The following is a 17,474-nucleotide window of genomic DNA, read 5'->3' as shown; positions in this document are numbered from 1 at the left end:
AAGGGGATGACAGAGGATGAGATGGCTTGATGGCATCACTGACTCGATGGACGTGAGTCTGAGTGAACTCCAGGAATTGGTGATGGACAGGGAGGCCTGGCATGCTGCGATTCATGGGGTCGCAGAGTCGGACACAACTGAGCGACTGATCTGATCTGATGAATATATGAAGCACTTTGAAAAGTAGATATTAATATATATAATAAAAGTTGTCTCATGTTTATTCTCAAGTATTTCTGTTTACTTACTTCACCTCCAAACTAAGTACTCCATAGGTATTTTAAGTTACAGCTACTGTGCTGCTTGGCATTTTGTAAATTGAGGTAAAAGAAAAAGGCTCAGCCATGTTGCATTTATATATGCGCATGTAAGCATCTATCATAATAGTTGGAAACACACACACAAAATTTTTTTTGCTCAATATCTAGTGTAGAAAATAAGTATGATATGGTGATACTATTGATATCAATATAACAATGCAGGCTAGGTACAAATTACAAATTTTACTATTCTAGCCAAAATGTTTCTCAGTTTAATCCTACAGCCCTAAAAATGAAACCAAAGAATTTTTTAAAAGTATGGTTCATTTGATACATATACACAATGGAATATTACTCAGCTATTAAAAACAATGCATTTGAATCAGTTCTAATGAGGTGGATGAAACTGGAGCCTATTATACAGAGCAAAGTAAGCCAGAAAGAAAAACACCAATACAGTATCTTAACGCATATATATGGAATTTTAGAAAGACGGTAATGATGACCCTATATGCGAGACAGCAAAAGAGACATAGATATAAAGAACAGACTTTTGGACTCTGTGGGAAAAGGCGAGGTGGGATGATTTGAGAGAATAGCATTGAAACACATATATTATCACGTGTAAAATAGATCGCTAATTCACGTTCGATGCATGAGACAGGGTGTTCAGGGTTGGTGCACTGGGATGACCCTGAGGGGTGGGATGGGGAAGGAGATGGAAGGGAGGGCCAGGATGGGGAACACATGTACACCCATGGCTGATTAATGTGAATGTATGGCAAAAACCACCACAATATTGTAATTAGCCTCCAATTAAAAAAAAAAAAGTACAGTTCATTTGAGACAAGTATTCAATTAAATTCAATTGTGATAAATGAGGTTCTGAGATATAGACTCTTGGGGTTAAATTTAACCAGAAAAAGTTTAATTGAACAGTTTTTTATATTCCTCCATACTATTCTATCTTAATATAATAAATTTGTAATCAAAATGACAGTTGCTATGTCTACTGTAGCAACTCTATAGTGGCTAAAGAACTCCATGTGACATAACCAGGCTTAAAGCTCCACTGCATAGTATTTTCTCACCATCTAAAATCACCTAATTGACACACAGTATTTACACAGAAGATCAGTTGATTCCTAATTTCTACGCATAAATACATCTGGTTTATGTGGAAATCACTGTGAAATTTCAATTAAGTACTCCATTTTTTTACATGCTCCTACTTGGACATAAGTCAAATGTTAATCTAACGGAGCATGTGATGGCCAGGATGTTGAATGGTGTGAAGAAATAGCCATTTAAAACAATGCAATGCATTAAAGATATATATTACATTTTAATGTTTGTCAATCACATACTTTTTCAAGCAGTGAGCAAAATATGGAAACTCAAGTATGATAAAAACAAAGTAACAAGTTAACAGATATGTTAAAACTTTAGCAAACCATTTAAGAACTACTTGGGAGATTCTCTGAAAGGGGCAGAAAACAAGGCAATTTCAAGACCATGATATGCATTTCAAAGCCCATCAGTGCAATCTAGATGCAGTCCCTTTATCATTTATCATGTTAGGAACAATTTGTTTTAAGCTTACCAAACAATATATATGACAGGAATGCCTACTCTACGTGGGCGCTAGACTTCATACATGGGTATGAAGTTAACACTTGCTATTTCATTTATTAATATTCATCCTCAAATGGGCATGCATCTGGAATGTGATGATGACTGTTCTCAGCAGACAGGGGAAACACAGGTATTTTAGCATAATATGTATTAATAGTTCTTAGCCATGAGAGGCCACTCCAGTACTCTTGCCTAGAAAATCCCATGGATGGAGGAGCCTGGTAGGCTGTAGTCCATGGGGTCGCTAAGAGCCGGACACGACTGAGCGACTTCGCTTTCACTCTTCACTTTCATGCATTGGAGAAGGAAATGGCAACCCACTCCAGTGTTCTTGCCTGGAGAATCCCAGGGACGGGGGAGCCTGGTGGGCTGCCGTCTATGGGGTCGCAGAGAGTCGGACACGACTGAAGCGACTTAGCAGCAGCAGCAGCCATGAGAGAGAAGGACGTCAGGCACACATACTGGCAGTCACTTAGTAAGAGGCAGACATTTCCAAATCTCCCCAGCTTTCCATAAGAGAAAAGCCAATGGCTTTCCCCATGGGGGGTGGGGGGATGCATGCTGTCAGGTCCTGCAGCAAGATGCTAGGTTCTCTGAGCACACCACTTCAGGATACTCCACATTTTGTATTCTGCCAAAAAATCTGCCTTCCGGGTTCTGTGGGAATCTGTTTCAAGTTACAAACAAATGATTTAAAATTTCTAGAACAAAACTGTCTGAATCCAAATGACTAGACGTGCTTATTCAGAGAAAACTCTGTGAACTTTTCACTTCTTAATCACATGTTCTGACTTATCCGAAAACACAGAATCAAACTATTAATTATTTTGAATGTTTAATTAAGATGGGAACTTAGAGCCAACTTAATGGTGAACTGGCCTGATTTTTTTTTAAACCTAACTAGATGGTTCTGTGACAAAAGCATCCCACAGTCAAGGATGGTTACAAGCCTAGTTACAGAGAAATCATTTTCAAAATTCTGTGGTCTAGAAAGCAAGCAAAATATTTCATTTTTTTTTCCACTTTCTTTATCAATGGAGAAGAACAGAGTGTATCTAAATAGGGTGAAACCACATTCTTTTTATTGTCATAGCAAACTGTGGTACTAACTGATGCGGGCTGACATTTCAAAGGAAGAATCTTAAAGACCACTAATAAAACCTTCAAATACATTTCAGGAGCCACTGTGATGCTATGCCGACTGGACAGAACATTTTAAGGAGGAGGAGGAAAAAAGAGAAAAGATTCCAAGATGTCTTACAAAGGCAACCAAGGGATCAAAACATACCTCTGGGAAAGAATAACAGGGAATTAAATAATTTCAAAAAGATGATTTGAATGACCTCCTTCAATTGCTGGGTATATGGGCACTGAGAATAAAGAAATCTAAACTTCTGACCTTTATATATGACATGATTGAACAGACTATCTTAAGAGGACCCCCCCAAAAAAAATCTCTAAAGAATGACAACTATCTGTCATGAGTTATAAAACCTAAGAAATATCAGTTATTGAATAAGGTATGATTTATTTTATCACACAAGCTGGAAGTAATTCATTTATGCGATCCACATGCAAACATGCCTTCCATCACAAGGCAAAGCAAGTTAAGTCATCCTTTACCTTTCTGCTCATCAAAAAATGACAGAAGTCCACATTTTCTTTTTTTTTTTTTTTTGCTTTGAGTATTTCAGAGACAGAAAGCAAAGGTCTTAATAGTCTGGTACAGTTCATGAGAAAATAAGTCAAGTGCAGTGTCTACTTGTTTGATTCTGTCCTTTTAATTCCATGCAAATAATATTTACTATCTATCAAGTGCCAATAATGCATGTGTGCTGGATGACAAAGATTACAATAGGATAGCTTCCCTCCCTGGAAGAATTTCTATTTTTAAATGTTCCATAACTTACAAATTTGAATCTTCTGATCAAATAAATGAAATACAAATATTTCCACACTCCAAATTCAATTTTGTTCTATAAAATCTGAGGCATTTCCCATGGCCATAAGATCTTAAAAAAAAATAGTACCTTCCCCTAACCACTGTTTCCAACCCTGAATACACATGAAAATGATCTAGAATGCTTTTCAAAGATACAGAGCCTGAACCCCACAGCAATTGGGTTAAATCGGGCTGGTAGGAGTGGGTCCACCAACATACTATTAATATTTTTTCAAAAGTTGCACACATGATGATGCATGTGTGCATGTATGCATGATACAATGCATAATCAGGATGAGACCACTGACTAGAACACAAAACAATGCCTGACACACACCAGGCAATCAATAAATGTTAGCCTTTATTCCTACCATTATTACATAATTTGGGATCGATTCTAAGACAACAAATAAAAAGAAGCAGCATGGTTCAGACCTGCACTAAAACATATGAGCAAGTAAAAAGTAAAGAGTATTGTCAGGAAGCCTCCGTCAAGAAGGCTTTAAGCAGGAAAAGCATCTTGATCTGGAAACCTGACTGGGAAAGTATCTGAATGGCACAAGAAGAGAAATAAGGCATTCCAGGAAAGAAAGGTGGCATGAAAAAAATGAAAGAAGGCAAGGATGATGGTGACACACAGGGCGGGTTAAGACCAGCCTGACTGCTTGACCAAGGTCAAAGGTGTGAGCATTAAGAATGTGGTTGGACACCCCAACAATCATTTCAGCACTATTTACTAAATCCAAGGCATGAAAGCAACCTAAATGTCCACTGACAGATGAATGGATAAATAAGGGGTGTGTGTGTGTGTGTGTATTGTGCTAAGTTGCTTCAGTTGTGTCTGACTCTGAGCAACCCTATGGACTGTAGCCTGCCAGGCTCCTCTGTCCATGGAATTTTCCAGGCAAGAATACTAGAGTCGGCTGCTACACACACACACACACACACACACACGCTCACACACACACACACTCACACACACTGGAATATTGCTCAGCCATTAAAAAGAATGAAATAATACCATCTGCAGCAACATGGATAGATCTAGAGATTATCATACTAAGTGAAGTAAGTCAGAAAAAGACAAATATTTGATATCACTTGAAAGTACAATCTAAAAAAATAATACAAAGTTATTTACAAAACAGAAATAGTCTCACAAACAGAAAAGAAACGTATGGTTACCAGAGGGGATAGCAGTAGGGAAGAATAAATCAGGAGCTTGGGATTAACAGACACATACTGCTATACAGGGCTTCCCTGGTGGCTCAGAGGTTAAAGCATCTGCCTGCAATGCGGGAGACCTGGGTTCGATCCTTGGGTTGGGAAGCTCCCCTGGAAAAGGAAATGGCAACCCACTCTAGTATTCTTGCCTAGAGAATCCCTTGGAGAGAGGAGCCTAGTAGGCTACAGTCCATGGGGTCACAAAGAGTTGGACACGACTGAGCGACTTCACTTTCATACTTTCATACTGCTATACATAAACAGATAACCCACAAGGATGTTCACTGGGAAATATACTCAATGTTTTATAACAATCTATAATGGGAAAGAATATAAGAAGATATATATAAATATATATTTATGTATAACTGAAAAAAGGAATGTGGTTAGAGGAGCTAAATGCAGTTGATAGAATGAAGGTCTTAAAGGACAAACTGAATATTTTTATTTGATCTGATAGTCAAATAGGAATAATTAATGTTCTCATAAATAACTTGATTATATGATCAGAGCAACTTAAAAAACAAATCATGTTCATTTGTTTTTAGCTCATCCGGTTAGCTCATCCACCTAACCATGGCGGATGAGCTGTGGTTGAATAATAAGGGACTATATGGAAGGATCCTGCTGTGGTCATATGTTGTGGCAAGAGGTAACAACCAGTTGTCTGGACACTCCCACTGACACCTTCTCCGCTATCCTCACAACACCAACAAGTGTCTGGAGTCTGGCTTCTCATCAAGCTGGGGTACCCTGAAATCACAGTTCACTGCAATCATCAAAGGATGCTAGAACAGCTCACAGTTGAGCACCCCATAAACAGCCAGCATCCTTGACTGCCGTGTGAGTCCATGCACATCCATCTTGGACATCCAGATCAGCTGAGCCTGCAGATGACCGCAGCTAACTTATAACTGCAATGAGATTCCAAGTGAGAACCACCCAGCTGAGCCTAGACAGCCCAACAAACCGTGAGCAAAAATAATCGATTGTTCCTCTAAGTTCTGAGATGGTTTCCTACACAGCAATACCCCTTTTACCAGTATGCATTTTGTTTGTGGCGGAATGGTGGAACTCTGGCTTTTACATCTTTCCCTGTATGTTACCAACAGGGTTTTGAGATGTGTGGCTGAAAGTCCCATGGTGAGCCTATCACCTGTGCTCATTTTGAAATGAGGCTCAACGCAGTTACACGAATTGCTTAGGATTGTATAATCAGTCATTTAAAGATCTTGACTTGAATCTAGGTTTTAAAATTAAAGAAATGCTGCTAAAACCAGCTCGGAAAACTATATATTATTTTAAAATTGACTCAATATGCATTTTTGCTTTGGAGAAAGTTTTGGCAAACTTTTACTATAAAAGGCCAGAGAGTAAGTACATTAGGCTTTGCAGGTCATGTGGTCTCTGCTGCATCTGTTCAATTTGTAGTGCAAAAGCACCTGTAGAAATTAAAAAAAAAGGAAGAAGAAATAAGCAAACAGAAATGACTCTTTTCCTGCTTTGAAGGATCAGACTGTCTTTTGGTTTCAGACCCAATATAACTCTAGAGTAGGTTCAATACGGGCTTCCCTGGTAGCTCAGCTGGTAAAGAATCCGCCTGCAATTTGGGAGACCTGGGTTTAATCTCTGGGTTGGGAAGATCCCCTGGAGGAGGGCATGGTAACCCACTCCAGTATTCTTGCCTGGAGAATCCCCATTGTCAGAAGAGCCTGGTGGGCTATAGTCTATGTGGCTGCAGAGAGTCAGACACGACTGAGTGACTAAGCACAGCACAGGTTCAACACACCTAAACTCAATCTAGTCCTAGGTTAGTCTATTAAAAATTCACCAGGGCTTTGCTGGTAGTGGTCTAGTGGTTAAGGTTCCCCTGCCAATGCAGGGAACACAGGTGCGATCCCTGGTTCCGGAAGATCCCACATGCCCTGGAACAAACAAGCCTGTGTGCCACAACTACTGAGCCCGCAAGCCCTCGAGTCCACGTGCTCCCCAACAAGAGGAGCCACCACAATGAGAAGCCTGCGCACTGCAACCAGCGAGCAGCCCCCACTCACCACAACTACAGAAAGACCACGTGCAGCAACAAAGACCCAGCGGAGCCAAACAAATAAATACATCTTAGAAAAAAAAATTCACCAGCCATCATGGTTTTTATTGCCTTTTAATGTACATAAATCTTCTCAAAGAATAGCTATTTCCTTCATATAATTTAATTTTAAAAATATTAGAGATTTAAATTTTTAAGGAACAAGAAGTTTTGAGCTCTCTCCAGAGGACTGCCATGCTGTGTGTGGTTAGTCACATCCAACTCTTGCGACTCCATAGACGGTAGCCTGCCAGGCTCCTCTGTCCACGGGATTCTCCAAGCAAGAAGGGGACCGTTAGACATGTATATATTGTACATGCTATTTCTGATGGCCACAGAATTAACGAAATCAAGGTGGCCATGGCATGCATGGTGTCTGAACATGTGAAAGAAAAGGGAAAAACCCAGTTCATCTTTGGAATATTTAAGAACAAGAAGGCAATTAAATATTTTAGCAATATATAGAAAAAAGACCTGCTTTTTTTTCCCTTTCCTTTTCCCAGATGCTTTGATTCTGAAACAAAAGTTTAAAAACTTATAGAGACTTTTTGATCTCTGACTTCAGAGAGAATTTTAGTGCCTTAAGTTTACTGTTCATATAACTCACATAAAGAGTGTGCCCCTGAAACATTCCCAACTAATAGCTGGCTGACAAAATGAATAATGCTATTAAAAATAAAATCGGTTATGGTAACTTTATATAAAAGTGATGAATCACTCAGCATTGCTAAATCAGGTACTGACCAGAGGCTAAAAGGAATGAAAGGGAGAGATTTCATTAAAAGTGGAAACATTACTGAAAGTAAAATAAAAATATTTTGGAATAAAATATACAAGGGTCTGGTAAGCACATTAGAAGCTAAGGCAAAAATCCAATTTTTTTACTAAGAGAGTGTAAAATGGAAGCATGATCTAATGAAGTCTTAAAGAAGGAGAAATTCTAACAAGCATTCCTACATAGAAATCATACTGTTTCTTTTTACAATTTGCCTTTTTGTTTCTGACAGACTCCAGGTGTACTTGAATGAAAACAAAGTTCTTTAACTGACTTAAAAATTATGTACCTTCATTGTGGAAAAAAATCACAGTAATAAGGTAAAAAAAAAAAAAACTTTATTTGGAGCCTCTGTTAGCCCATGATTAAGTGGACAAATACTATTTTTAAGAACCACAAATCAAATCTCCTCAAAAGATAGAATAAGATAGATTCAAAAGTTATGCATGATATCAACAAAGGAAATAGGATGGCGGATAGTAGCTTGAAGAGTAAATAATGTATTTACCTCCCAATTCTAACGTAAGAACACATTTGTTTAAATATTTGAAAGATGGTAACATTTTTGCTTCTGTAAAAACTTTCATAGCAAAGAAGCTCAAAGTATTTTACCAATGCAGCTATTACCTATATTGGTTCTCTTACTTTCAAGTTGCTACAATTTCTACCACTGACCAATGACAAAACTAACCATAAGATGTTTTCTTACAGCAAAAAGAGCTATTTCTGCTGGGCAAAGGGGAGGAAGGAGGTGGCACACTCCAAGAGCAATACACCAGACTCTAATGTACAGTGTTGGGTTCAGTATCTGAGCCACACTGATAGTAAACAAACATAGCTAAAATCACGGTTGACAATTCTTTTAAACTGTCCAGAACATATGGTGTCACACATCTACAACATATAACAACATTTGGCATCCTTTGGCATCCTGATGACTCTGAACTCTCTAGATCCTCCAATTACTTCTGCTTAAATCCATACACAATTTTCTGGGCATTCAAACCACTGTGCCTCTTAAAATAATCCTCAAATCCCTAACGTGAGTAAGAGGTAAAGGGAAAATTCTAAAATGTTCCTACTTGCCTCCTGGATTTACTCGTTTTATTATTAAACCTCAATAATAAAGCTTCAATACATGTGAACAGATTGAGATTTCTTGCTGTTAAAGCAAAGCAGAGAAGCATATTTTAGTAACTGGGAGAGGGACAGATACTAATGTCAGAGGCAAATATGATGCACATAAATTGCTATCATTTTGTAATTTCAACTCAAGACATAGAGACAATGTGGTTTTCTCAACCCAAAGCTGGAAGTAAAAAGACTGTCTATTAGTACAACTGGTCCTCTACACTGCAAAACCTTCCTGAACCTGAAGAACCTTATGAAGTTTGAGACCATATAGCAATTTGTTCAGAGTTGATTCCTTATAAACTATGCAAAAGTTATTAATATGTTAATATAAATCCAAAGATATGTTAAGCAGCTTATTTAAAAAATACAAGTGTAATAAGAATATTGATGGGTGTTATCTACAATTCCACCAAAGGGTGTTTTTAGGGTGATGGTCTGAGCAAGGAACTACTAGCATGGGCCCCATTATTATCCTTTTCTAGATCCCCCATTGTCTTTGTCTTGGTTCTGGGTCAGCATTATCAACAGTCAAGATTCTGTGATTTTAATTTGCCAAAACAAAACTAGAGCATAGCATTAGCTAAAATAAATAACAAACTCTAGCTTCATAAATTAGATCGCAAAATGTTCAACTGGACTGGAATCCCCACCTAGAATACAAGATGCTCCATTTTCTCCTCCATCCTCAAAGTGCCTAAGGCGTAAGAGAAGCTATTTTATGTCACACTTTCACTACATCTCAGTGAAAACAGAAAAAAACTACCAGTTGGGACACAAAATACAAGTTTGGGTAGTTTAAGACAGAGTCAAGATTAGTAAGTAAATACTAGCTGGCACTGTGAGGTGGACAAGAAAATGAGTGCACATGAGGTATTACTAGTAATAAGAAACTTAACAGGGTACCAGAAAAAATAAGATGGATCTGATTCCATGCTTGTACTACTATATGGTACAACCTACTGGACAAAATTACTTTTTAAAAAAGGACAGTTTAACTCAACTCTTCAGAATAAAAAAACTTGCTTTCTATTCCTTTTATATGCAGCACAAGAAGTAGATTTAATAATCACTAAATTACATTCAGGAAATTATCTTTATTTCAAACATTATCTAAAATGTTTAAAATAACAAATGTCACTGAAAAGCAAGGCTATTTATTCCACTTTGAAGAAAAGAGGTTGCATAACTAAAAGAAATTTAAATTGTTCAGATTTTCACATTTTCAAGACCTTCTTTAATATACAAAAGCATGGATATCTGAATCTAGTACAACAGCCACCAAATGATGACATGAATGAACTTCTGGGGAAAGGTCTCTGATGACTATTAGGATTTACTTGACAGACCTGATTTCCACCAATACACTATGACATTCAAGCTTCTCTTTTTCACATACAATGTCTGGAGGTGAATCTACTCACTACCTGTGATCACAGTAAACATGCCCCTCTCAAATCTTGGAGAATGTGCTCTGATTTTTAAAGTTTTTAAACTACTCTATATACACAACTTGACAACATATAGCTATGGAGTGTTCCTTTTTTTTTTTAAACTCTAAATACTTAAAGACTTGCCAATTTTTAGGAATGAAGCACAGACAGCTAAATTTCATTCATAATCTGTAAACCTGTGTTACTGTTTAACTGTCACCATCTTTCAGACACACAACGAGATGAAGGGAAAGACCAATTTCCTATGGGCTCAGATATAACACCCCAATCTGATTTATTATGAAGATACATGTAACTGGTTATCCCATAAGCCCTCATTAGTTCTTATTCAGGGAAAAACTAGTGTAAGGAATATTTGGGGCAATAGTTTTCTCTTTCACAAGGTCACAGAATTGGGGGCAATATTTTTCTTTATCACAAGATCACAGGGTTTTTAATTGATACTTCAGACCAAAAAAAGTTAGCAAGTGGAATAATCATTGTAGAAAAAATTGGCCTATTATGAGGATTAAAGCAGCTAACAATTATGAAAATGCTTGGTAAACCATAAAGTAGGACAGAACATGGACTGTAAGCTCCACAGGGGCAGAGACGGTCATCTGTTTTGTTCCCTGATTATCCCAATGGCCTGGAACAAAGTCTGGACACATGGGAGACAGTCAGTAAGCATTTGCTGAATGAATGAACTATATGGTATAATTAATAGTGGCTAACAGAAATAATGAAGCAGAAATGCATGCAGTGGCATAAATCCCCTAGTTAAATGGTGCTGTCTTTCACCAATGCACTTAAAAACAACTCTGAGGCTTCCTTACTCGATATTTAGACTGGTGCACTCAACAAATTAAGGTTGAGGGAAAAAACGGGTAATCATTACACTGAAATCATTAAAAATCACATCCAGTGATCCACTAAGTTAATGCACAGATCAGAACTGGTTGTTCACTGATGTTTCAGAGAGAAATACTGTTATCGTTCTAAAAACAGTACCTTCTCTAAATCTCCTTTCCACTCTTTATAGAACATCAATCACTATTTCATCCTCATCTAATTTTCAGGTGATAGCGAACACTGTCAGCACTCATTATAACTTTATAATTCTACACGGTACAAAAGAATTCCCACAACATTTGGCAGGACAAGAATCTGTCATTTGGAAGGACAAAACTGGAGCAGCGCTCACAAAACTGTATTCTCTGTCAAATTATTAAAAAATGTTTTTAAGCATATTTGTGGGCACAAATTTACAGGGTTTTAATTTTCTTCTTAAGATATTTTTCGAGTTTCAAAAATTAAATGCACTCTTTACAAGAATGATTTTTTAAAATAAAAAGTTATTTGTTCAAATAAAAATTAACTTCAGAAAGCATCAAATCTTCAATAAGGACTGAATAAAATATTAGGAGATATACGGGCCTAAAGCTATATTAAAATACTTCAAAGTGAAATTTAAATTCTCACATTCTCAATTATTCCAAAAAGCATTTTTGCATTTTGATGTTTCAATAAGTGTACAGAATGAATATGTTCTTGAAAACAAAAATAATGTAGTTAAACCCTTTACTGAATAATTGCAATATTCTGAATGAAAAGAGTAGGTATACAAAATAATTTTTCAGAGTTATTGAAATATCTGTATTTGATTTGCATTTGGTTTACTTAAATCTAACCTGTAAAATCTACAAAGGTTGAAATTAGCTTTTTGGCGTAGCCAATCATGATCAAGAGCAACTTAAGAATACTTGAAAAGTAACATCTATGAACGTAATGCCAAGCCATCAAAAACCACAGAAATCACTAAATTTTCTTGAAAATGTTATTTTTATGAGACATTATTTACTAGTGCTTGTCTAAACGGACCAGCTATACATGTTTCTAATTTTCCGAATACTTCAAAAAGGAGAGAGTGGCCCAGATTTCCAAGGCACATAAACTTTGCCTTTAACTGCATTTGTTCCTCTCCCAGGGTGCAAAAATGCTGCTTAGAATTTAGGTTTTACACTGTGTGAATGAGACCGGTGCTCACGTAATTATATTTGTTCCATTCTGTTAGTAACCATTTCAAAGTGAAAGACCAGGACAGGTTCTAAACATGTTCAATTCTATAAAGTCATTAGCAATAAATTTGATCCGGCAGTTTGCTGGGACAATGAAATCTGCTGAAAAAGCGTCGATTAGTCATTCTGGACAAACCCATCAGGATTAAAAGAATGAATTAAGATCGTCTAAGGACGCAGCCAAAAAAAAAAAAAATTAATCCGACTGGATCTCAGCTTTTGAGTCACTAAGACGCTTTTCCCCTTCTCAAGGCCAACTTCGGCAGCCCCTCCGTAAGTTTTAGCTAATATAGAATTACACTGTCCGCATTCTCTTCCCAGTCACAACACTTCGGTTTTATGCGGGAATTAAAACAAGCAAACTAAAACAGCTGGGGTAAATTCTCATTTATTTGGTGAACTTCCTACTCCAGGTGCCAATTCAACTGTTCTAGCTCAGCCCGAAGAAAAAGCCGGCGTCGATTTTCTTGTGCCTTAGCAATCCAAAATTTAAGAGTGGAGAAAGCCAAAACTTGGCGCAACTCTTTTTCCAAAGATCTTTGCGCGTGTTCTCCAACCTCCCCGACCGACGCTAAGGTTTGAGAGGCAAAAGCCCCCAAAGCGAGAGCGCGAGGCTGTTCAAGCCAAGAACTTTCCAGGGAGCGGGTATCTCTCGGCCTCCGAGACAGAAGCGGGCGGGTAGAGACGCTGAATTTTGGAAACCCAGTGGAATAGGTCCAGCGAGCCCAGAGAAGCAGAGCGGGGCTGCGCTTTCGGCTAAGGCCCGAGGTGACTTCAGGATTTCTACAGACAGGCCTGAAATTCAAGGTAGCCCTACCACTTGTAGAAAGAAGGGGAGAAGAGGAAGCTTGGTGGGATGGGATGGGGAGGAACATCACGATTAGCGGTGGTACCCTCCTCACTCCCGAGGCCGCATCTCCATTGATGCTCGAGATGCTCTCGGAAGCTCGAAGCCCGGGAGGATTCCTGAGCACTGGGGCGGGTGGGCCCGCGGCCCGGGAGGCGCAGGGCGCGGCTGGGGAGGGGAGAACGGGCTCACCTGGGGCTGGTGGCTGGAAGGCACAGTCCGGGTCCCCCGGAGCCCGGCCCGGCAGCCGGGCGCCGTCCGCCGAGGGGCTGAGCACTTGAAACGCCCACCGTGTGCCGTAGGGCGCCCCGCCGGGGCTGACTGGTTCTGCCGCGGGGCACAACTTGAGGGGAACGGGGCTGGCCGGCAGGGACCGGACCTGCGCGCCCGCGCCGAGAGCCGCTGCCGAGCCGTGGTGCTGGGGCGGTGGGAGTCCGAGCGGCGGGGCGCCCCCCGCCCGCAGCAAGTTCTCGATCAGGAAACTCTTGCCCAGGTTGCCAAAGCCCGGAGCGGCGGGGAAGTTCAGGAGCGAGGAGGAAGCCACCACGTCCCAGTAGGCGCCGGCGTGGGCCGCCACGGCGCTGGGGAGCATGATGCGCACCGGGGCCTCTGCGCGCTCGCCTCCCGCCGCCGCCTCCCGCCGCTCTGGAACGCGCTCAGCCGGCAGAGGAGGCGAGGACACCGAGGACCCTGGCGGGCTGGGAACGATATTATTTATTTGCTCTGAGCGTTGTTTTTTTTTTAAGGCGGGGAGGAGTGAATGTGGGAGGGGGAGCTGTGCTTTTCCCCGGCCCGCGGCGTAGGCTCTGAGGGCTCCGGGGGAGTCCCTCCCGCTGTCTATGCAGATCCGGACTTTTTTTTTTTTCTAGTAGGCTGGAAGGTGTGTCCAACCCATCCATTCGTGTCACCCAGTCCACAAAGTGACAGACGCGGCCAACAATAAGGGCAACCCGAGAGTCCGAACTTTGGCGAGGGGAGGGGACGCGTAGCGGGAGGAGGAGGGGTGCGGGGGCGAGGGGATCCCGGCCGCGGTCCGGGAGCCTGCGGAGCCCGGGGGGAGCTTGGAGCCGGGCACAGAGCGCGGGCGGCGCTCACATTTGGAGAGCGCTCGGCGGACCACCTGTTGGACGACCCCTGGCTCTCCGGGGTTGACGTCACTTCGGGGCCACCAGGGGAAGTGAATGGGAGTCACTAGTGTCCTGGAGGGGTATAATCATCAGAGAAAGTCACATGTGTTACTGAGACTTGTGCAGATGAAAAGGCACCTTTTAAAGAATGCGTTGTTTGTGTATGAAATGTGGCCCCTGTTTGTTTTTAAGAGGAAAGGAAATGAGTTTTTTTGGAAGACCCTTACAAAATTTCTGTTTCCAGCAATTCATGTCCAGTCACTTTTTTGGTAAGATTTGATTTAGGAGTCACTTTAGAAGAGGTGATCTAATAAATTTTGATTTAGGAAAAGGGATCTTAGTTGGAGTTGATTAAATGGCAAGTAACAGGTGCTTGGGTGCAAATTCCAGGAAGAAAGCCACCACCAAAGCAAAGGTGGCCAGGGACTCTTCAGAGAGACCAGGGTGAGAACTCTGAATTCCTTAGGATTACAACTACTTTTTTTTTTTTCTTTTTCCCTAGAAATGTGGGTATTTTTCAATTTATTAACAGTCTGCTAAATAGAGACTGGACAGATGAAACAAGCTTGTGTGTCTTTAAGTGTTCCAGTTAACCACAAGGCAACTTCATTTTGGAAACTGTCTTACCTTGATAATAATAAGTTCAAACTGTGACTTCTGTCAATTCGTACTTCCCACTGCCTCTCTCCTATGCAAATTTAGATGCATTTATTTAGAATGTGGTTTTTAAAGGATGTCTTCAAAGTTTGGGGTCACATGTATTGTTTTACTTTTTACCCTAAGAATAATTTTGTTCCTAAAATATTGGCCAGGTTTGTTACATAGATTTCTTCTTGAAAATTCACCTGGTTGATTTGTGTTTCATTTACACTTGGTATGTCCAAAGATTTTTAAAGGCCCACACCCCCACATGTTGCCAAATGACAGAGAAATTACTGGCAAGCCTGGTACCTGTTACTAATATTCATTCACTTACTGATTGAGTCAGCACACCTTTACAGAGCATTTCATATAAATTGAGCCCTAGTGGTGGTCCTGGGAATATATAGAGAAGAGAAAGATCTGGTCCTTGCTTTGTATTAATAATTCACAGCCTAGTGAGGCGGAAAAACAAATAACATCTGAAAAAGGACTTGAAATTTGAAGGGAAAAGTGTGAGAAAACTTCCAGAAGTCTCCCCTACTTTGAGTCTTAAAAGTGAACAGTGGTTAGAAATAAGGTGTGAATCAGTAACCTTTGAAATTAACAAGAAATAGAGAGATTACATCATCACCACCATTCCCATATCATAGCCACCATTTATCCAGTGTTTAATACATTAAAGCTGGGTTGAAACTCAACATTAAAAAAAGACTAAGATCATGGCATCTGGTCGCATGCCTTCATGGCAAACAGAAGGGGGAAAAGTGGAAGCAGTGACAGATTTTCTTGGGCTCCAAAATCACTGCAGACAGTGACTGTAGCCATGAAATTAAGAGACGCTTGCTCCTTGGAAGGAAGGCTATGACAAACCTAGCATGTGTGCTAGTGTGCTCAGTCGTGTCTGACTCTTTGCGATCCCTTGGATGGTAGCCCACCAGGCTCCTGTGTCTGTGGGATTCTCCAGGGAAGAATACTGGAGTGGGTTGCCATTTCCTCTTCTAGGGGATCTTCCTGACCTAAGGATTGAACCAGCATCTCCTGCATTGGTAGGTGGATTCTTTTACTAAGCAAAAAAATCAATCTTTATTATGTAATACCTTTAAAATTTAAAGAGTTGATTTCCACGGCAAATTCTCACCTACCTTAGTTAATAATATGCAACTCTGTAAACTTGAACTCTTTGCTTCAGACCAAAAAAATAACTTGATTCTAAGTGACTTGGGCAAGAGACTTTTTCATGGAGAGCAAAGAGAGGCGGAAACCTGTTTGTGGATGATTGAGGGTCCATAGAAAATAGGAAAGTAGAGATTGAAGAAACATGGGGGAAAAGCTAAAGAAAGTCATGGGTTAAAAGAAGAGATGACTATGTCTATATGATGAGAAAAAAAGAGGTACTACGGACAAGAGGCTGAAGGTTAAAAAGAGATGGGGCTGTTTGATGGAGCCAAGAGAGGCGATGAGCCCAGCACAGGCTGAGTGGGCTCTTTCTCTCCTGGGAAAGAAGTGCTCCAGGCCCCAGGCCCATTGTTATGCAGCCAAGTGGAGGATGAAAGACTGCCTTTCCCAACATTTATCTTTATCTTCAATTAACACCGGACTTTTTTTAGTTAGTACAATGGACATCACAAATTATTTTTCAGGAGATCAATAAGTAGTGTTTAAGATGTAGAGGGAATCCTTTACACCTTTACATGAAAGCCTGTAACCTCCAGAATGGAGTGTAAGGCTTAATTCTGAACCACTCTTGTCTTCAGCTACTAATTTAGAGAACGTATTGCCCAAACCCAGCTGAGATTAGCAGCATCCCAGGACTAGAACACTGTCACATTTCCTCAAGCAAATCTCTCTTAGAGAATGTGAAATTGAAAGGATCAAGAGTTGGCATCACTGAGCTTCCAAAACATATTATGTGACTGTCTCTGTACCTGCCTGCACATAAATGTTTAAGTGTGTTGTAGAATTCAGCCTGACTCTTGCTTTCACATGTGGTGGTAGTGAGGTTATAGGAATGGCTCTGTATTCCTTAATTTGCTTAAGTAGCTATTGTGCTTAGTCGCTTAGTTGTGTCCGACTCTTTGTGACCCCACGGACTGTAGCCCGCCAGGTTCCTTCCATAGGGATATTCCAGGCAAGAATACTGGAGTAGGTTGCCATGCCCACCTCCAGGGAATCTTCCCAACCCAGGGATCTAACCCAGGTCTCTGGCATCACAGGTGGATTCTGTACCATCTGAGCCACCAGGGAAGCCCAAGTAGCTATTAAAAGCTACTGATATTTATGAAAAAAAAAACAAA

General features: G+C 40.3%; 1 protein-coding gene across 1 annotated transcript in view; it reads right to left on the bottom strand.

Moving 5' to 3' along the window:
- The window catches only part of DBX2 (developing brain homeobox 2), a 37,261-nt gene extending 22,938 nt beyond the window's left edge, over positions 1-14,323 (bottom strand). The window contains exon 1 of the mRNA XM_010833119.1: positions 13,604-14,323. Coding sequence (XP_010831421.1) covers positions 13,604-14,003 — 400 coding nt within the window. The 5' untranslated portion in view covers positions 14,004-14,323. The remainder of the gene's footprint in view (positions 1-13,603) is intronic.
- Between the last annotated feature and the right edge of the window lie 3,151 nt (positions 14,324-17,474).

The sequence above is a fragment of the Bison bison genome, unplaced genomic scaffold (assembly GCF_000754665.1).
Source record: "Bison bison bison isolate TAMUID 2011002044 unplaced genomic scaffold, Bison_UMD1.0 scf7180017862984, whole genome shotgun sequence".
NCBI classification, from domain to species: Eukaryota; Metazoa; Chordata; class Mammalia; order Artiodactyla; family Bovidae; genus Bison; species Bison bison.
This window is presented reverse-complemented; position numbering and strand designations above follow the sequence as displayed.